The sequence below is a fragment of the Mercenaria mercenaria genome, chromosome 8 (genome assembly GCF_021730395.1).
Source record: "Mercenaria mercenaria strain notata chromosome 8, MADL_Memer_1, whole genome shotgun sequence".
Lineage (NCBI taxonomy): Eukaryota > Metazoa > Mollusca > Bivalvia > Venerida > Veneridae > Mercenaria > Mercenaria mercenaria.
This window is the reverse complement of record NC_069368.1, coordinates 48,523,791-48,545,746: the sequence shown is the minus strand read 5'-3', so window position 1 is coordinate 48,545,746 and position 21,956 is coordinate 48,523,791. Positions and strand designations below refer to the sequence as shown.

The 21,956-nt window shown below is 35.1% G+C and overlaps 2 protein-coding genes across 4 annotated transcripts in view; one reads left to right on the top strand and one right to left on the bottom strand.

Annotated features, from left to right (window-relative positions):
- The first annotated feature begins 1,249 nt into the window (after window positions 1-1,249).
- Window positions 1,250-16,090, top strand: LOC123566390 (hillarin-like). The gene is made up of 11 exons (XM_045360420.2): window positions 1,250-1,289; window positions 3,736-4,012; window positions 4,296-4,397; window positions 4,739-4,977; window positions 6,372-7,039; window positions 7,403-7,604; window positions 8,413-8,620; window positions 9,572-9,737; window positions 9,960-10,240; window positions 12,773-12,961; window positions 15,887-16,090. The coding sequence occupies exons 2-11, from the start codon at window positions 3,749-3,751 to the stop codon at window positions 16,088-16,090; spliced, it is 2,523 nt and encodes an 840-aa protein (XP_045216355.2). The 5' UTR covers window positions 1,250-1,289; window positions 3,736-3,748.
- LOC123566391 (uncharacterized) overlaps window positions 15,872-21,956 on the bottom strand; it is a 45,200-nt gene continuing 39,115 nt past the window's right edge. For all 3 annotated transcript variants that reach the window (XM_053549928.1, XM_053549927.1, XM_053549929.1), the window contains exons 9-10: window positions 21,686-21,835; window positions 15,872-19,309 (exon numbers count right to left, since the gene is read on the bottom strand). In XM_053549928.1, coding sequence (XP_053405903.1) covers window positions 18,914-19,309; window positions 21,686-21,835 — 546 coding nt within the window. In that variant the 3' untranslated portion in view covers window positions 15,872-18,913. The remainder of the gene's footprint in view (window positions 19,310-21,685; window positions 21,836-21,956) is intronic.

Genomic DNA, 21,956 nt, shown 5'->3' with positions numbered 1-21,956 from the left:
GGTATATGTCTTGAAATATGAGTATGGACTATATCATCGCCTTGGACTATATCTTATTTATTTATCATTTACACGTTTTAATTCTAATAAGAGAACTTTCTTTACTTTTACTTAAAACACATCATGTCTAAGTATTAAACATTAAATGTTATGTATCTGAATAATGTTGAACAATGATATGAGCATCTTAAATGAGTTCCGGTATTTCGAAATCCGACGTTTCTTAAATGATACAAGTGACAATTTTTACATGTAAATTACCTTATTTAATTTATCTTATTATTTTGAAATAGGATTCAGAATCCACAGTCTGATTTCAACCTTAATTAATAAAAATCAATGTTCTAGTCTGCTTAATATAGTCATACCCTACATGATTTCCGGGAGATCGAAATTTGACGTTTCTATAATGAAAAAGAAACGGACAATTAAAAAAACCCACAAAATCAGCTATAATGGTTTCAGAGCTTGCCGTTTTTTGCGTGTTTTCCGCTCGGCCCCCTGCCTTGTTTAGTTTTCCTCATACTCGGGTGCAGTTCCCGGCTTTTAACAACAACGTATCGTTGTTTTTTGTAGAATTTATGTTTCGCTACATAACATCCACTTATTAATGATTGTGTTTTGTCTTTTCACTTTAGAAATACGTGTGAATTGAGGTAGCGTACGCCGAAATCAACTAGAATGTCCGGCAAAATATTTCTGCCGTCGCCATTTGATTCCTTTGTTTGTCGGGCCTAGCATGAATTGTTCCCCCTGAAAACTGGTAGGCGTGGCTACAGGCTATCTGGCGTAAGGTCAATTGTATGTTTTTCAAGAATTATCTTAGTTCTACCAAAATATCGGATGAAAAACATAATTTATGAATAGTGATACTTTGTTTAAGTAATTTTCGTGTAAATGAGATGACCCCGGTTTACATCATTGGCATAGCGGGAGAAATTCGTTTGATAAAACTTTTTTTTTCAATACACATAAAATGTAGCAAATTTTGTCAAAATGTATAGATCCACTAAAATACTGTAAATGCTGTACAAAATCTCAATTTTGAAAGAAATAGTCACTTCTTGGGTTTGTTTACATGACTGACCAATCAGAACGCACAGACGCTACCTTATTCCCAGGTATACACTTACCTCATTCCCTGTACTTTCTTGAATTGTTGGTCTCTGACCATATAAAGGATCTAAGAACTTAGTCTTGTGACGCCAAGACAACGTTTTTGACGTCGTATATGACGTCATTTCACGTTCAAGATGGCCGTCAAGTAGGAAGTGTCCTGCTTTTCATAGGTTAGTTCACAGCATACTTTAAAATTTAAATGTAAAAACTGCTGGCTTACTTACTTCGTAAATATACAAACCTTGATAAATTGAGACTTTCTTTTGCAAAATTCGATATAAGGCTATGTATTATTCAAAATTTTAAAGGTATATTTAAGAATGTCAATTTCACGGTCAGAAATGTTTTTTTTTTTTTTTTTTTTTTTTCGTTGTAAAAATCGTGCAAGATCACAGTGTCGAAAAATATGTTTTAGATATTTTTAACAGTTTTTACCTAGAACTTTACTTTTACTCTGGGATATCCATGAAGCGCTACATAAATTTATCAATAAATAAAGCCTCTTTTCATCTTTTTTTTTTTGGTGTGTGAATGGCCGAAGATTACAACTGGAAATGCCCCACCAATATTTTGTTGCGTTTGGTTTTCCTATAAAAATCAAATTTAATAAAAATATTTTGAATTTTTCAAAATTTTTACGATTCTAGGACTTCTTTTGAAATAATATACAACATCAATGGTATAGTCATAATTATCTAAAGAGAGAGCATGGAAAAACCTAGTCCTAATCTGTGACTCTTATCTCCCCTGACGGTCCGTCCCTACAGAAATATCAGAGTGATAATTACGCCGCGAGTTGGACTAGGAAAAGCCTTGATACGGAAAAGGGTGTATCAAACAATAGAAATGTATCATACACGACTATATAATCCTGAGTTTCCATGCTGAAGTTATGTTTCCTTGCGGTGAGATGTTATACAAATATTAACTGAACACGTATTGTTGTGATCAAACGTAGCAGAAATCAATTTTGATGCGTTAGTTAATGATGTACAGCCACTTTTCGTATGGATTTTTCTATAATATCGCCCCGGTTGAAGACACAGACAATCAATCATTCTAATTTTGAAACAGGTTTTATGGCACTACATCAGACTAATTTCTAATTCTAGCGGAAATGTGAAAAATACGCTCGCAAACCGTTAGACGCTTTTATCAATTCCAAATTCTGTTTTTAATAAACACAGAAGCTGACAAAATAGTCACTAAGCATATACTTCAAAACAAAAAATGCATACAAAACAAATGATGAAAAACAAAACCTAGAATGATCACTGTTCTATTTGAACAGCATTTGAATCCCTCTGACTTTTTCTGGACGAGTGGTTCCAACGTATACAGTTTGAGCGTTGAACTTTATGTAGCGGAAAATTTTTATGTTCACATTCGTAAAAATAATTATTTCAAGGATGTTTTACTATTGATATATCGAGCTGTATGAAATCACGCGGGAATTAAGCGGGCAGACAAATGCATCAGTTTCCTAACATATATTCATGAAACCTGGAAAGTCGTTGATATTTTTTGCTTTCTCCATATAAACATGTCCAGTGTCTCGGTATGAAACACACCTTTTAATTTGCTCTAATTTAACACTAATGACGTACTGGATATGTTATTGGTTGAAAAAGTCTGTCATTGGTTGAAGGTGCAGATGAAAAAATCCGGCTCAATGGTAAATGTTTGGCAAGACGAGTTAGTTCACAAAAACTATTACCCGGGAGATGGTTATATTAACATCTGCACATACAACTAGTCTTCCATACAGTATTCTACAGATCAAAGAATAGATCAAACGAAATTGCAATATCATGTACTTCCGGTATTCGGAGGTGAATTTCTAATTTGTGGGATGTATGTCGCGGTACGACCTGGCGCATACGAGGGAAGAAAAGGTGTCTGTCCGTATGCCCAGTCATATTGTGTGTACAACAAATTTTTAGCTCATGAGTGTGTATGTCGTGTACGAACCTGGCCACATTAGGGAAGGATATGTGTATGGCAACGCTGTAGATCTCTCACCCTGTGAGCGAGGGGTCCGCGGTTCGAGCTCCGGACAAACGAAAAAAATACCCTGTCACATACATGTACAATAGTCAAGTTCATCTCTGTACTTATGTTGAAAGACTAATACAGATGGCTATCTTAAACAAGTTTCAAGTGTCAGTAAGTTTCAATAGAAACAATTCCAGGTGATCAATACATACTTGCTTCGCTCCAGCGATCTGCTTCGTACTAATTGTTTTTCGGTACAAAACAATGATACACGCAATAGTAACATGTAAAATTCATAACTACTATTGATTTAACGAAATGATTGACACTGGCAGTGTCCATGTCCTGTGATCAAGGCAGCTTTGTGAGCAAAAGTATTTAGCATTGTTGAATATTTCAGAAATTGTATACTATAGGGATTTCGGATGGCAAATTAATTGGGATAATTTAAGATAATGATATTGACATCACGTATGTGCAATGAAATGTAATAATTATAAAGATATTTTAGAGAAATTGGCATAAAATGTACTGCTTAAAAATAGTGCTCTATATCAAAGGTAAAAGCAAGTGGAGAGCTGTAGAAAATATAGTTTGTTTTCGACTCATCTGATGTTGCAGGAATACTTATAAAATGGGAAGCGGCAGTTCCAAAAAGGCCAAAGTTCAAAGTAAGGAAGTTGATGGAGCTAAAACGAAGGGGAAGAAGAATGCAAGGCGGAAGTCAAATGTCAAAAAGTCTGTTGATAAACCGGAAACTGCGCGACAGCCGCCAAAAGGTTTGCGGAAACATGTGACAGACAGACGAAAATCTGATGAAGTGACGAGACAAATTGTTGCGCTAGAAGCAGAAAACCTTCTGTTAGAAGGAGTCTGGGAACTAGAAAAAGGAGTTGACGTGAGTATTGTATTGTGTATGCTCAAATACCAAATACAAATTTCATTAATGATATCGCAAAAGGTAATCAATTAAAATAATGAGGCAGAAATTTTCAAAGACCAGAGAGACAAGCTTATTCTACAAATCTATTTATTTCCTAAATTGTTTTTATAAACACTCGTAGATGCTTTGTTATGTACACGTGTAAATACGTATATCTGCAACTCCCATTGTCCTATATATGTTCTTGCATATATAGTTTTCATTCAAAGTAATGTCTTATTTGTATGTTTCTTTTTAGAATGAAATTAAGCCTACTGATGTGTCGTACCCGGCACCTCGTCCCGGGAAACCAGTCACCGACACGTCAACTTTCAGCGTCGTAGATTTCGAAGTGATCATGGTATGTTGTGGATAAAAATTGACATTAATTAAAATAAGTAAAATACCATATTTCTTAAAAAAAATAAACCAGTAGTTAATGCAAATTCTGACGTGAAAGAAGTTTGTTATTCGTAGCGCTATTTCATTTTACACCTGCAGTTTGTATTTCAATCAGAACACATTCACATGAAAATCTCTCCTTTCTTAAAAGTGAAAAAAAATCTTTATAAATAGAAATTAAACAAATTTATATATTCTATATAAACCTTAACGTGCAAATAAAAACCGGCATTTATATGTAAAGGATTTACCAAATCAGTAAACATGACATAACTATGCTTTTATCTGTTTGTCATTTAGAACAATATGAATGAATCTGAAGTAGCATCGGGGACCTTTGAAGAAGTAGCGACACGTCTTACACGTGAATATACGCCCGAGATTTTAAAGGTTCGAGCATTGGCCACATGGATGAGCTGTCAGAAGATTCGAACTCGGCAGTACGGCAATGAGGCGAAACCGGGAACTGTGCTGGGCTATATGAAGCAGATAAAAGACTTACAAGGAACGTTTGCAGGTTTACTCACACTTTTATGCAGGTATGTAGTCTTCTGAAAATCACAACAGGGCAAAAATATTCCATTTCATACCAAAATTATGGAAGCTCAGAGGGGACATGTGAGTTTTAGTTTTATTTAGCCACGAGATATAAAAAAGAAAAGAAAAAGCTTTCTAGTGGCCACGAGATATATATGTATAAAGAAAAGTTAATTCGTGGCCACGAGATATATATATAAAAAATGTTATCTCGTGGCAATAGTTTAAAAACAAAAACAAAAAGCCACGAGATCGTTTAAATGGAAAAAAACACAACACAATACAAAAAAAAGTAATTTTGTGGCCACGAGATATAAAAAAGAAAAAAAAGTTATCTCATGGCCACGAGATAGTTTAAAAACAAAAACAAAAAGCCATGGGATAGTTTAAATGAAAAAAAAAGTTATTTCGTGGCCACGAGATATATATAAAAAAAAAATTGTTTTTTTTTCTATTTTTTATATCTCTTGGTCAAGAGATGTTTTTTTCTTTTTTATGTCTCGTGGCCATGAGATAATATAAATATATATAACTCACATGTCCCCTCTGAACTTATGACTGCCTCAGACGAACCAAAGGCTTGTTTGAGTATGTCATAAGTGTAGAAATAGTAGTTAACCCACACTACGAGATAGTATGCTTCTTTAAAGAGTGAGGTAAAGCCTACCGACGTCTCGTACACCGTCCCGGCAAACCAGACACGTCAACATTCAACGTCGATTTCGAAGTGATGATGGCATTACTACTTTCATACAATCAGGCTGTGATATAATTTTTCATCCTTTCGTTCCTTACTGATTACCCGCAACAGGTAGCGGTTGTTTGAAAAGTTGTGCTAACTAGTTTAGCATACCTCTACATGATATAACCCAGTAGGCCAATGGACCAACCACACAATTGATGACATTTCACATTTACATGTACTGTATTTCATATACTGTAAAACGTTCTTAAAACTACTGTCCAGACAGAGGGAGGACAGAAATGTATCCTTTTGACTCAACACTTTTTTTCATTATTACGACAATTGCAGACATTGTTTGTCAGCTAAACAAAATTATCGAGTTTTCACTTTACCTGTGGTTTAATTATTTGTATTATCATTATCAATTCATTCTACATTCACTGAAAGAAAATTAATTTCTTTCGTATTATGATAGTAGTTCCCCTGAAACTAAGGTTGTTTTTACAAAGCAAAAAAAAAATAAAAATAATAATAATAATAATACTAATAATGAAATTTCTACAATATTAACCTTGAATTAACGTCTTATTATTATAGTAGTTTCTTTGAAACTAATATTTTTTTCACAAAGCAAAACGTTAATATCACATATAATATTGAACATGCACCGTATAATTATTTGGTTTAAATTCCGTTTTATTTCCGTTTCAGGGCCATAGAAATACCATGTGTGATTGTCAAAGGCGTTTATAAGTCGCACTGTCACCTAGTGGGAGAGGATGACGTCGTTGATTCTAAATGCACGTGGAATGCCGTACACGTGGACGGCAACTGGCAACTCGTGCATCCCTATCTGATGTGTACACCATTAGCAACACAGACATGCAAAGATAACTGGACATTGGTGGAGACATCAGTAGAGGCACAGGGCCCTAAATCCGGAGCTGTTCTCAACACGTTCTTTTTCGCGCCCAAGCCTTCAGACTTTATTTATTTCTGTCTACCGGATGAATCCATGAGTTATTGGCAGTTAACTGAAACAAACTCACGATATACACACTTTCTGAAAGCTCCCTTCCTCCGCCCGGCTTTCTTTTCCTCCAGAATGCAACTTAAAAGCGAGCATAAATCCGTTCTTCTTTCAGAGGCGGGAAAATGTAACATTAAGATTCAGTGTCACCAAGAAAATGTGAACGACATATCGATAATGTATGAATTATACTCCAATGACACAGAGTTTGAGCGACAGGAGGAGTGGGGAGATTTAGTGTTGTGTGGCCGCAATGAGGATACTTGGAATATACAGATAAAATTCCCGGTAGACGGCACTTTCAAAATATCTCTGTTTGCTAAACTAGAGGACTGGTTCTTCTGGATAGGTAAGATAAATTTTGAGTTTTAGTACAGGTAACTTATGTTCGTATTGCCTCACATGAACATATAAGAAAATTATTACCAATTCGCATCTTTCGTATAGTAACTTAAGAGTGTGGCCGTACCACGTGAACATATAAGAAAAGTATTACTTAATCGCACCTTTTGTAAAGTAACATCAGAACAAACTATACCTAAAAAAGTATTGCTTATTCTCACGTTTCTTAAAGTATTTTGCGTATTAATTCTTTCAACGCAACACTCAAAATTATTCTTTAATTTAGTTTGTTTTCTTCGGCTGATGAGTTCTTTCTCCAAAACAACATGTGTTTAGATATCCATATATGTAATTGTTTATATATGGACAGGCGATTTCAAGATTGTGTGTGACGTACCTCTCTCAGACTATGTTCCGACGCCGGCTGTACCTCGAGGCATTGGCTACGGTCCCTGCACAGTAACCGAGGAGGCGGGACTACTGTCACCATCACATGAGGGTGGAATAGTTTTCTACAAACCAAAAGAGGAGCACGTGATCAAATTTCTGAATAACGAGAAATTGTTACTAAGGTTTGAGACCTCATGTATATCTAATTATAGGATGAAATAAATATACAAGAGAAATAGAAGCCAGCTCAAACGCGCCAATGCGAAACGACGAAACACTTCATTTCGTTCTGGCGCCCGTGCCGATGCGACAAAACGAAACTAACTCCATGACATAACAGACATAGAACGAAACATTTTATTTCGCGTAAATGCGCGCCATTAACAAAGATATTAATTTGGCGCCAAAACGAAATGAAATGTTTCATCGTTTGATTGGCGGACGCGCCATTAATTTCGTTTTGGCGTGTTGGCGGAAACAAAATGTTTCGCTCTCTCGCGTTCTGTTTTTCATTTTGTCGCGTTTTATGTTTCGTTATGTTGCATTATATGTTTCGTTTTTTTGCATTGTCCTGAATCAGCAACTAAAACATTTAATACCAACGTTATCCAAGCACGCTGTTTACTATGTTCCCAGACCACCGTTATATTCAAAAATGATGTTTACTCACCTTCGGAAACAATAACATTTTTCAAGTTTAATTCAGACATATTTTAACTTCCTTTAATCCATAAAATCTGGTGAACCAAAAACTATAGCTTCTTCAAAAACATGATGCCCGTAACTGTTTTGTTTTGCGCAACCCTTGCTGTCTATCGTCTGCCAAGCAAATTTTCTACAATCCAAAGATTTATACACTTGACTCCTGGTTTATGTCTCAGAACGGCTCGTCTGATCCAAAGCCTACTTGGAGGCACAGAAGTAGTTTTCAACACTTAGGACATATCTGCAGTAGAGGTGTCTATTGTCATACGAGTGTTTTCTTTTTAGTCACGAAATTGAACAGACGGGGAAAGAGAGTGAATACTTACACCGTTATTGTAAGATGGTGATACGTAAAAGTGAAGTAGACTTTGTAATAAATCTGCCGTCGTCGGGAGAATATGCTCTTCGTATTTACAAAGTAGATGAGCTGGGTGAACGGCACAATGTTTGCAATTACCTGTTCACAGATTCTGACGAAGGCAGGAAAAGAGAGGTACAGTTCAAGACTTTTGATAAACAAGTCATTCTAAAAAATTAAGAAACAATCTAATAATTATACGTACGCCCGTTTTGGAAAAACGTATGTATTATGTGATGGCGCGTGCATAATTCAACAACCATTCAGACTTTAACTTGGCGTAAAGATAGATGTCGATGAGACGATATGCAGAAAACATGGACCAGGTCGGTAGATCAAATGTCAAGGTCACAAATTGAGCTCAAAAGTGAATTTATTTATTTATTTGGGTTTTACGGCGCACCAACACAGTATAGGTTATATGGCGCCAAACAGGACTACAAATTTTGGTTTCACATCTCATTTACATCGAAATAAAAACTTGAGGTATGGAAACAAAATTTGCATACCTGCTGGAATCACAGAGTTACAGCAAAATCAAAAGTGAAATCTTGTCCGAAACATTAATTTGTTACAATAACGTCAGACGTAAGAATTAACGGCACTATACCAAGATTATTTTTTGTGAACATTCTTTACGTAGGGCGTAACGTCACTACTTTCGTCTAACGTCAGTACGTCTGCCTGAAACCGATACCGTGATGTACTCAATGCTTTGTGAATAAAATGTTACGTAGAACGAGCCATTTCCCGAGAAAATACACCGAAAGGCACCCCAAAAGAATTGCCCGAGGAGCATGCCCCCAAACCCCACTAGCGATCGTGCGTATCCTTAATTTTGGTCCAGTTACGCCATTGTTATCTTGTTTGCTAAATTCTCCTGTGCAGAAAGCAAATCATAACGTTTACTTGGATTTTTTTATGTACAAATGATCAAAAAATCTGCTAAATTCTTGTAAATGATGATGCTAAAAAATCATGGCTAAGTTAGTACTGAAGTATCCGGGGGAATGTCTCTTGAAATAACTGATCTCATCTGTAGTTGAAGTTCTCTTCAAATATATATTTATCTCCCTCATCTTACAGAATGTATTCCAAAGGAAAGCACGCGTGAAATTGCGACAGATGACGGCAGAACACGACATTGAGGCTCTAGAAAGTGCCATACAGAAATTCAGCAACGTCAGACTCCCGCATGATGACGACTACCTACGGGGCATGAGACGGTTAAAGTACCTTAAACTAAAGAAAGGTTGGTTCCCATTACCTTTCAAAGTCCGGTTTAGTCTAAAGAAATGATTTTTTGACGAATCTGATACGATTTGGAATACAAGAGGTTGATTCCTGTGTGTACAAGACTACAGATAAAAACTTTCAGCTTCTCTGAATACCTTTGTATATATATTTTTTTCTTATCAGAAAAGCCAAAATTTTGTATTTCCCGTGAGAACAATGGATTTTGTGTATAATTTAGGTTTACGTGACGGCAGAATGAGACGCCATGAGGAGACGCTGTGTAAAGCTGTTGACGATGCAGAGGACTCTAGATTCCAGGCTGCACTGCAGCCAAACATCCAGAAAGCTAGGGACATCCTAGAATCTCTCCGGTCACTAGATATACATTGCCATCCTGTGCTGGAAATGGACCAGAAAACTATCTCCGAGATAGCAAATTTTACAAAACCTCCGCGTGATGTCCATAACACAATGATTGCAACATACTTACTGCTTGGAGAAGAAAAACCTTTTCTACAAGTATGTCTTCTCTAAACATCTATAATTGAGCCGCACCATGAGAAAACCAAGATAGTGGCTTTGCGACCAGCATGGATCCAGACCAGCCTGCGCATCCGCGCAGTCTGGTCAGGATCCATGCTGTTCGCTTCAAAAGCCTATTGCAATGAGAGAAACCGTTAGCGAACAGTATGGATCCTAACCAGACTGCGCAGATGCGCCGGCTGGTCTGGATCCATGCTGGTCGCAAAGCCACTATGGCGCGGCTCAATTTATTCTCTTATAATTTTTTTCTGTTTTACAAAGCAATAGTTGGGTCCGAGTAGAAAGTTAATCTTTTTCAAAGGCTAGACAAATCGCATTTTCTTTTTTCCGGAAAGGTTGATCTTTGGTTGTAATCCTATTGATGATCAGAGGCAACTGCCCTAGTATATTATGCTAATCACAACTCTACTTTGAACACAGTAACAGATGGCACATTTCTTAAACAAAACTTAAAGTTGACAAACAATATCTTGAAGATGCCCTCAGATAAGTAGGAACATTTCAAATTCTAAAAACATAGAGAAAATTTAGAGTAAATATCGAAAATGATTGAGCCCTTTTGCCAAAATTGATATTTTATTTTGTAGGACTCAAAGTACAGCTAAATTTCTTCTATTTTATATCAGTTTTCTAAAGATTCGAGTTTTTTTTTAATATATTTTAATAATTGAATGAATCGTAGTGTAGATCGACAGTTCTTCATATGCGAAAAAAATCACTCTTAACATTTCTTTCTACAGATAACACATCTTGCTATATTTAAACAAGAGGACCATGATGGTCCTGAATCGCTCACCTCTTCCCATATGACCCAGTTTTGAGTATGACGTCATTTTTTCTATTATCTGACATAGTGACCTAGTTTTTGAGCTCATGTGACCCAGTTTTGAACTTGACCTAGATATTATCAAGATAAAAATTCTGACCAATTTTCATGAAGATCCATTGAAAAATATGGTCTCTAGAGAGGTCAAAAGATTTTAATAATTTTAGACCTACTGACCTAGTTTTTGACCGCAGTTGACCCAGTTTCAAATTTGACTTAGATATCATCAAGATGAACATTCAGACCAACTTTCATACAGATCCCATGAAAAGTATGGCCTCTAGAGAGGTCACAAGGTTTTTTTATTATTTGACCTACTGACCTAGTTTTTTATGGCATGTGACCCAGTTTCAAACTTGACCTAGATATCATCAAGATGAACATTCTGACCAATTTTTATGGAGATCCATTCACAAGTATGGTCTCTAGAGAGGTCACAAGGTTTTTCTATTTTTAGACCTAATGACCTAGTTTTTGACCGCACATGACCCTGTTTCGAACTGGACCTAGATATCATCAAGATGAACATTCAGACCAATTTTCATACAGATCCCATGAAAAATATGGCCTTTAGAGAGGTCACAATGTTTTTCTATTATTTGACCTACTGACCTAGTTTTTGATGGCACATGACCCACTTTCAAACTTGACCTAGATATCATCAAGATGAACATTCAGACCAATTTTCATACAGATCCCATGAAAAATATGGCCTCTAGAGAGGTCACAAGGTTTTTCTATTATTTGACCTACTGACCTAGTTTTTGACCGCACATGACCCACTTTCGAACTTGGCCTAGATATCATCAAGGTGAACATTCTGAACAATTTTCATGAAGATCTTATGAAATATATGGCCTCTAGAGAGGTCACAAGGTTTTTCTATTTTTAGACCTACTGACCTAGTTTTTGTCCGCACATGACCCAGTTTCGAACTTGACCTAGATATCATCAAGATGAACATTCAGACCAACTTTCATACATATCCCATGAAAAATATGGCCTCTAGAGAGGTCACAAGGTTTTTCTATTATTTGGCCTACTGACCTAGTTTTTGATGGCACGTGACCCAGTTTCGAACTTGACCTAGATATCATCAAGGTGAACGTTCTCACCAATTTTCATGAAGATCTTGTGAAATATATGGCCTCTAGAGAGGTCACAAGGTTTTTCTATTTTTAGACCTACTGACCTAGTTTTTGATGGCACGTGACCCAGTTTCGAACTTGACCTAGATATCATCAAGGTGAACATTCTGACCATGTTTCATGAAGATCTTGTGAAATATATGGCCTCTAGAGAGGTCACAAGGTTTTTCTATTTTTAGACCTACTGACCTAGTTTTTGAAGGCACGTGACCCAGTTTCGAACTTGACCTAGATATCATCAAGATGAACATTCTGACCAACTTTCATAAAGATCCCATGAAAAATGTTACCTCTAGAGTGGTCACAAGCAAAAGTTTACGGACGGACGCACGCACGCACGGACGCACGCACGGACGGACGACGGACGACGGACACCGCGCGATCACAAAAGCTCACCTTGTCACTTTGTGACAGGTGAGCTAAAAATGACGAAGTCTGAAGGCATACAGCTTTAAAGGCTTACCAAATAATGCTTTAAGAGGTGCCAGAAATTATCCGTCTAACATTTAACCTACATTTGTTTTACAATTACAGAAGTGGGGTAATATACAGGCCCTGTTACGGCGACAAGGTAAGGAAGGCATCAAGCAAAGAGTGAACCAGTTCCGGGATGGTCCCATGCCAAACAAGACAACACTTCAGCAAGTGCAGAAATTACACGACAGCGTCCCCAAGACATATATTGTTTCAGCAAGTCTCAGTGCTGCAGCCTTCTATGATTGGGTAAATCCTAGGACTGTATTCATCAACATCTTAAGTCTGTAGGCCTAATTTTGCTATGAATGATAACCTTGCATGGAACTTAATGAAACTTGTCAAGAATGTGGCATCTTCTGAAACAAAAAGTTAGATATATCTACACAAAGTTTTAGTAATATAGTTTTGATATAAAGGAAAATATGGCAATTTGATCTTATTAGCTCACCTGTCACGTAGTGACAAGGTGAGCTTTTGTGACCACCTTTCGTCCGTCGTCAGTCAACAATTTCTTGTCTGCATGATAGTGGTTTCATTTATGATTTTATTTTAACCAAACTTGCACACAGCTTAAATCACCATAAGATCTTGGTTCCTTTCTTGAACTGGCCAGATTCCATTATGGGTTCCAGAGTTATGGTCCCTGAAATGGCCGGAATTAGCTATTTTGACCTTGTCTGCACAATAGCAGCTTCATTTATGATTTTATTTTAACCAAACTTGCACACAACTTGTAACACCATAAGATCTTGGTTCCTTTCTTGAACTGGTCAGATTCCATTATGGGTCCAGAGTGATAGCCCCAGAAATGGCCAAAATAAGCTATTTTGACCTTGTCTGCACAATAGCAGCTTCATTTATGATTTGATTTTAACCAAACTTGCACACAACTTGTATCACCATAAGATCTTTGTTCCTTTATTGAACTGGTCAGATTCCATTATGGGTTCCAGAGTTATGACCCCTGAAAGGATCAAAATTGGCTATTTTGACCTTGTCTGCACAATAGCAGCTTCATCTATGATTTGAATTTAACCAAACTTGCACACAACTTGTATCACCACAAGATCTTGGTTCCTTTCTTGAACTGGCCAGATTCCATCATGGGTTCCAGAGTTATGGCCCCTGATAGGGCCAGAATTAGCTACTTTGAACTTGTCTGCACTATAGCAGCTTCATTTATGGTTTGAATTTAGTCAAACTTGCACAAAACTTGTGTCACCATAATATATGGAACTTTGAAAATCTTTTTGTCAGAAACTGCTGGTCCATTTTCAAAATAATTTTACACAAATGTTTCTTGGATGACCCTCTACCAAATTCCTTTAAATAAATTTGGTTCATTAAAGGTGGTCAATCACATCTGAGGAACATTTTCTGACATTTTTCAGTATTTACATATTCTGTTAGAGATTTATTTAAGGAACAAAAAGACCCATTACATAAAGTTAGATACCGATTGGAAATGTATGATTTATTACTACTTAAGAAATTTTGTAATTATCTCCCTTTAACACAAAAGTGTTTAAAAAGTGGATTATTTCTTTTAATTTCAATATAATTTCTAGTTTTACATTTGCATTTGATATATATTGGAATATTACAACTACCTGAAACAAAAGGCAAGTTTTGAAACAAAGAGTAGCTTTGGAATTGATTTATTTTAAATCTATCTTGGTTGCGCAACCAAGATAGACAAAGGGAGGTAATAATAATTTTATAAACTTGAATTTCTAATGAATTTGGCAAAATATGTTTTGTCAATGCAAATCTTTTACAACTCTAATACAGTAGTGCTTATATTCATAACATTCCTTAGGCAATGTATGCTTATTAAATTTATACTTATGCTAAAATAACGCTATCTTGGTTGGGCAACCAGGATAGGAAAATCATAGTTTAAAAATTCTTTCAGTGAAAATCTGATGTGTATTAAGAACTTGATAAACACAAATAAGTGTAAATTATCAGTTGGTAAAGTTTTAAAAAAATCTGAAAGTTGACCAAAATCTGATTAACCACCTTTAAAAAAGTGGTTGCCTAGGGGAGGGGCTCATTTTCCCATATAACTATACAGAAAACTTCTTGTATGAAATTACTGGCCTAATTTGAAAATAATTCTATCTGAAGTAACTTTAAGAAAATTTCAACTATATTTTCTTATAATTCTTTTAATTGATCTTGATTATGATTTTTTGACTTTCTTGTTCTTAAGTGCAATAACAGGTGAGCAATATAGGGCCATTATGGCCCTCTTGTTTAAAGGTGGTCAATCACATTTAAACAACATTTAATGACATTTTTTACTTTTTGTATATTCTGGTAGAGAATTATTTAAGGAACAAAAAGACCGATTACATAGAGTTAGATTCCTATTTGAAATGTATATTTTATTATTTCTATAAAATTTTGTAATTACTTCCCTTTAATATGAAAGTATATAAAAAGCTGGGTATTTCTTTTTATTTCGATACAATGTCTAGTTTTACATTTGCATCTGATAGACATATCAACTATTGAACAATCCGAACCAAAATGCAAGTTTAAAAGCTGTGTGTAGCTTCTGAATTCATTTATTTCCAATCTATCTTGGTTGCACAACCAACATAGGCAAAGGGAGGTAATAATATTTTTTTCAAACTTGTGTTTCTAATGAATTCCATCTAAATACATAATTTTTAATGCAAATATATTACAATATGTCTAATATTTATACATTTCCTTAGGCAAAGTATGTTTATCAAATTTATACTTGTGATAAAATATCTCCATCTTGGTTGGGCAACCAGGATAGGAAAATGAAATTTTAAAAATACCTCCAGTGAAAATCTAATTTGTATTAAGTGTTAAGTGAACATAAATAAGTGTAAATGATCAGATGCTAAAGTTTCGAACAAATCCGTTACATGGCCAAAATCTGATTATCCACCTTTAAGTTTAAATTCCAGATTTAAAACTGTTGATCAATATGGGGGTTGTGCTATATTTAATTTAATTTTGTATTTTATCTAGATCTACAAGTCATGTGTCAGATATTTCTATACTGTACTTTTGCATGTAAAGTTAAATTGTACATATAAATAATAACTACTGGTAGGGTAGTGGCTTTAAAAATTTTGATCTATCTTACCTTTAGTAGTCTAAATCAATGTTGTACTTGGCTGATTTCAGGTGTCGGGTGTATTATCATACCTCAATAACAGTTCCCAGAATGCAACAGACCCAGATGATTCATTTGAAGCAGACATCCTGTATGACCAGTATGATGACAGAAAATCCAAGGAGTTGGAGGATGGAAATATTTCGCAGGATGAAGGCTTTCTGGACAGTCAGGATATAGAAACTAGCACAAGAACAAATACTGCCATCCAATAGGAAGTTGAACACAATGTGTACTTTGGATAAAGTGATAGGCAAAGAAATTCCAGATGTTATTTGGTGCAACACTAAATGTTTCATACCATTCCAGAGCTTTTACCTTGCATTTGTTCGGTCTAGTTTGAAGGACGAAGAAAACGGATTCATTTTTTTTTTGGAAAAATCAAGGTGAAAGCAACAGCAGCAGATACGTGTTAAAATACTTTCAGAATATTTACAATCACACAGCAAGGATAAGGTAGAAATGCAAAATATAGCAATATATTTTTCCTCAATGTTGTACATTAGAAATAACCAAAATCCACAATTATAGTTTTCTGACCAATCGAACAAAACTCTATGCTCGAACTCATCATCAGTTTCTATCAAAATCAATATCCTGTGGAGCATGAGGGAATGAATTTTTGACTTTTGGCATTTTTGTACTTCTGTCAAAAGTGCACTGCTTAGACCAAACAGATTAAAGTTTATAAAATTATATCTACTTTTACACTGAATTACATCCGGACAAATATTGTGTACGCTAGAATATAGTATGTTAACACCATAAATGATATACACCAGCTAACAGTACATCACTGAAATTTCAAATCAAAAGTTGCTCATTTAAATTTATCATCTTCAGGTCAAAAGTAGCAAATTTCAATTAAGTATGATGCCTATTAGAAATATAAACTAAAGCATCTGAAAATCTCATCATTTGATAGGTATGCAACCTCGTTAACACCCTATACTGTATCCTTATAGCAAACTGAGCAAAGTAAACAAATAAGTAGGACAAAATTACCTCCCTACCACCCCACCCCACCTCCAAAAATGTCCAGGCCCAATGTTCACAAAACAATTCAAGTCTCAGCTAAGTTTGATAACGAAACTTTATTTGTCATTTATATCTAAATTGCATGTTAAAAATTTTAAATTCTAAGTTACTATTTTCAAAAGATTTTTCAGTACTGACTTGTCAGTCTCAATTGCATTGTAATCTTGAAGTTCTATTAAAATTACAATCTTAAACTCAGATGGGACCGAAAAAATGTTTTGTGAACATGGAACTAGGTATCTCTAAGAAAATGCATCATGTTACATTCCTTCCTGCGTATTATGGTAAATGAAACAGGATGAGGACTAGGTGATCATAAATGGGGAAAAAATATGTTTAAAGAGAAATTATTTCCTGTAAGATATAGACTTAATCATATTCAGAACCTGTAAACGAGAAAAACTAAATTCAAATTTTGACTTTATTTTTTTACTAAGTTGTATCTACATAACATTGACTGAGAGAAGTTACTTGTGGTCCGTGTACCAGTAAATTATGTATGGCATAATTGCTTTGAGAAGAAAGTGTAATGTTCAAACTGTGATATGTTTTTATACTTAAAGTACAATAAATTCTAGAAGATGTTTTTCGCTTGTTTTCTTATTCTTTTTTTGTTTTTTTTTGGTTTAGTAGTGTAGTTATATAACAGTTGGCAGTTAACCTAACCAGTGTTCCTGGATTCTGTACCAGTACCAACCTGGGCCCTGTTGTTCGAAACTTTAACAGGCGTTTAAGCTAACAGTTGGTTAACTTTAGGGTTACTTTTTCGACATTTCCAAAGACTTAGAAAAACAAATGTATGAGGTAAGAATTATGAACACTGAAAAATCTTTACAATGAAAACAAAATATCACACTAGTATTTCCCATCAAGTCGAGTATTTTGAATCGAAATTTAACCGGTGGTTAGTTTAACAGCCGATTAAAGTTTCAAACAACCGGGCCCTGTTCTGCACAAGTAACTGCCAACTTCCCTACATGAGTCAGGGAGTCTGAGGTGGACGATGAATGCTTGCAGACACAATGTCTTCTATCATTTGTCACTGAGAACATACATCTCACTCTGGGATCACACTCACCACCCTGCAATCCATAGATCTACCCTTTCCCTACTGAATTAAGCAGACCATGATGTGTTTAATCCTTTGCTGTGTTTTGTTTTCTCCTGGTAAATTTAAAGAAAGGACTCAAAAGTCATTGCTTTAGAAAGAAATTTGCCATGTCCATGTAATTGACAAAATAAATTTCAAATATTTTCATAAAATGTTCAATCTGTAACTTTTTGTAAACATATAGAAATAAATTACACACTTTTTTTCCTGGGAGCACTTCACATAATAGTTTGAGGAAGAGTCAAGTTATATTCTAAGCCTGTTGTATAAATCCTGAAAACTCATCATTCATTTTTTTCTTCTTTTATTTTCTGAAATCAATGTCTATTCTCATAAGCATTTTAAAACTACTAGAAAAAATATTACAACTATCAGGTTATTTAACATTGTTCTGTTTGATACGGTAATATATTTGAAGAGTACCCACTTGAACAAATACATTGGACAAGTCGATAGGCATTTCTTATATGTTTTAGGATGTGTGCTAGTCCAAATATGTCCTGTATTAACGTTTAATAATTTTTTTATTGTATATGTATTTTTCTCAGTAAAGAGAATAAAAGCAATAGTAAATAAATACTAACATGATTCTCTATACAGAAGGCATACAGGATCATCACATCATGCACTTACTCGCACTGAATTTCTCCCAGATACTTTTTAACCATCAACAGCTCTTGTCCTTTACTTAACACAGACTTTCAAACCAAAGTTGTTGCATCATACTGTATCCATTATAGAAGGTCTTGTGGTACAAATGCAAATTGCTGACTGGATGAGAAAAATAGATAATGAACAAATACACTGTAATAGCCATTGGGCCATTCTTGTTTTGCACATCAACATTTTGTTCCCAAACAAATAAAGTCCAATAACTTTGCACGGTATTTTACCTCTTCCTCTTAATGGCCAGTTTAACGTTTCTCTCTCCTGGTGCCTCTACATATTCTTCTTTCTCCTTGACAACTATCACTTCTTCTTTATGATGTCTCAAGCTGAGCTGAATCTCATCAATATTAGCAAAATATGTCAACAGTTCTTCCCGCTCCTGCAGTGCAGCAAGTTTGGCATGAATACCTTCCTCAATTTCTTGTCTCTTCTTTTCTTTCAAATATTCCACAACATTTTTATCCCTATCTAACATCCACTGTTTGTAGTTCTCAGTCAGTATTTTAATGTCTTCTTTCTCATATTTAGAGAATGTCCCACTTGTCAGGAAAGTTTCAACCTTTTCTTCAATATTTTCATCTGGTGATCTGTCTTTACTTAGAGACAATGTTAGTGTCTGAAACAAACAGAATATTGAGTTTATCTGTGCTTAAAACATAAACATCATTTATTACAAAAAATGTATGTTTAAGTAACTGCCCTATCTTTAGACTCCTATACATTTTTAGGTTCCTACACAACCTTTAGGTTCCTATACAATCCTTAGGTTCCTATACAATCCTTAAGTTCCTACAAGATCTTTAAGTTCCTATACAATCCTTATGTTCCTATACAATTCTTAGGTTCCTACACAACTTAAGGTTCATATACAATCCTTAGGTTCCTATGCTATCTTTAGGTTCCTAACTACCTTTAGCTTCTTTTACAACATTTAGATTCCAATACATTACTTCTCTCAGTAGATGGTACAAGTCTCTGTAAAATACAACTGTTTCTGCAACTGCTACATGTCGCCATTTTGAAAACAGAAGGTGCTAGTGACTGATCTGATTAAAGCTATCCCCAGTGTGAAGGTGGTCAATCTCATTTAGTCAACATTTCATAATATGTTTCACTTTTCATTAAATATGTTAGAAATATATTTAAAGAACAATAAGCTGGATTTTAAACTTGGCACTGATTTCATATAGCCAAACACTCTGTTATTTGACATAGTTGAGAAGCAGTACTCTAGTTACTAGGTATAAACCAATAGTTTAATCTATTTTAACTAACTGAAGGTCCATAATTCTTCTTATCTAACTTTACATAGATTATATAGTGGTGTGTTGTGTTCTGTTTAAATAGGGTTAAGATCAGAGAACAATTACTCTTACTTATCAGGGAAAACACTGTCAATTTCAACTGATTCAAGGGCCATAGCTCTAAAAATACAGGTCTAAACTGGCTGGTTATCAATTCGGCCTTAGTTTTAAATAGATACACACCTTGTAGAAGTTTGGTTTTGTTCTAAGAAAATATACTAATTTTCCGGCAGACACCAATAATTTTCATAATTTCAACTAATTCGCAGGTAACATTTCAAGATGACAGACTGAACTTGCTTATTATCAACTCTGAGAAACATCTGTAAAATTATGGTTGAAATCAAATAATGAAGACTCTTGCTATCATGCAAACACTGTCAATTTTGACACTTTTGACAGATTAATAAAGGGCCATCACACTGGAGTTACTGATCCAAACTAGCTGCTTAATGAAATTGACTTAAATTTTACAAAGAAACACAATTTGTACAGTTTGGTTTAGGTGTGAGAAAAACAAGAGCTGTCAGTGGACAGCGCGCCCGACTATTCTCAGTGCTTGATAGTATGATATAAGCAATGAGTAAAACTTTAACATTACAATAAGCATATTCTAAGTTGAAAAGGGGCCATAATTCAGCCAAAATGCATGATAGAGTTGCCTCCTCCTTTTTACAGACTTGGGTCATGATGGTAAACAAGTATGCAAAATATGAAAGCAATATCTCAATGGACTTTGAAAATATTTGGGGTGGTACGCAAACTTTAACATTTATTCTAAGTCGAAAAGGGGCCATAATTCAGTCAAAATGCTTGATAGAGTTGCCTCCTCCTTTTTACAGACTGGGGTCATGATGGTAAACAAGTGTGCAAAATATGAAATCAATATCTCAATGGACTTTGAAAATATTTGGGGTGGTACGCAAACTTTAACACTAATATAAGTCGAAATGGGGCCATAATTCAGTCAAAATGCTTGATAGAGTTGCCTCCTCCTTTTTACAGACTGGGGTCATGATGGTAAACAAGTATGCAAAATATGAAAGCAATATCTCAATGGACTTTGAAAATATTTGGGGTGGTACGCAAACTTTAACATTTATTCTAAGTCGAAAAGGGACCATAATTCAGTCAAAATGCTTGATAGAGTTGCCTCCTCCTTTTACAGACTGGGGTCATGATGGTAAACAAGTGTGCAAAATATGAAATCAATATCTCAATGGACTTTGAAAATATTTGGGGTGGTATGCAAACTTTAACATTTATTCTAAGTTGAAAAGGGGCCATAATTCAGTCAATATGAAAGCAATATCTCAATGGACTTTGAAAATATTTGGGGTGGTACGCAAACTTTAACATTTGTGTGACGCTCACGCTCTCTCTGACGCTGGGGCGAGTAGGATAGCTCCCCTATTCTTCGAATAGTCGAGCTAAAAAACAACTCCAGTTATTGAATTGACAATGGACAATTTTAATAATTTTCACTAACTCAAGAGCCATGATTCTGCAGATAATAGTTAAAATTGACAGGTTATCAGTTACTTGTGAAAACAAATTTCACAAAAGGGGAGATCAAAATAGATTTTTTAGACCATCAAACAGATTGACAAAGACAAATCTTTATATTTCTCATCCAATTTTATAGCAAACAAGATCAATTGCAAGACCAAAACAGGAACATAAATTACCTGCAGTTTAGTCAGACAGAAAGTTTTGGCTTCAGGTGTCAATTTTAGAAGCTCTATCTCATCATCTATTGTCTTATCTCCCATACTTATAGCTTCAGCGTCAGGGTCCCGTGTTGGTGCCGAGTTCAAAAATTCACTGTATTGTTCTAACTGAAAACAGTGAAAGAAAATGCTTTTTTCTTTATTAGTAAGACTTATTTTCTTAAAAAAAAACATACATCAATACATCAAAGGGAATTATTCAAATATCACCTTTAAAAACATGTCTGTT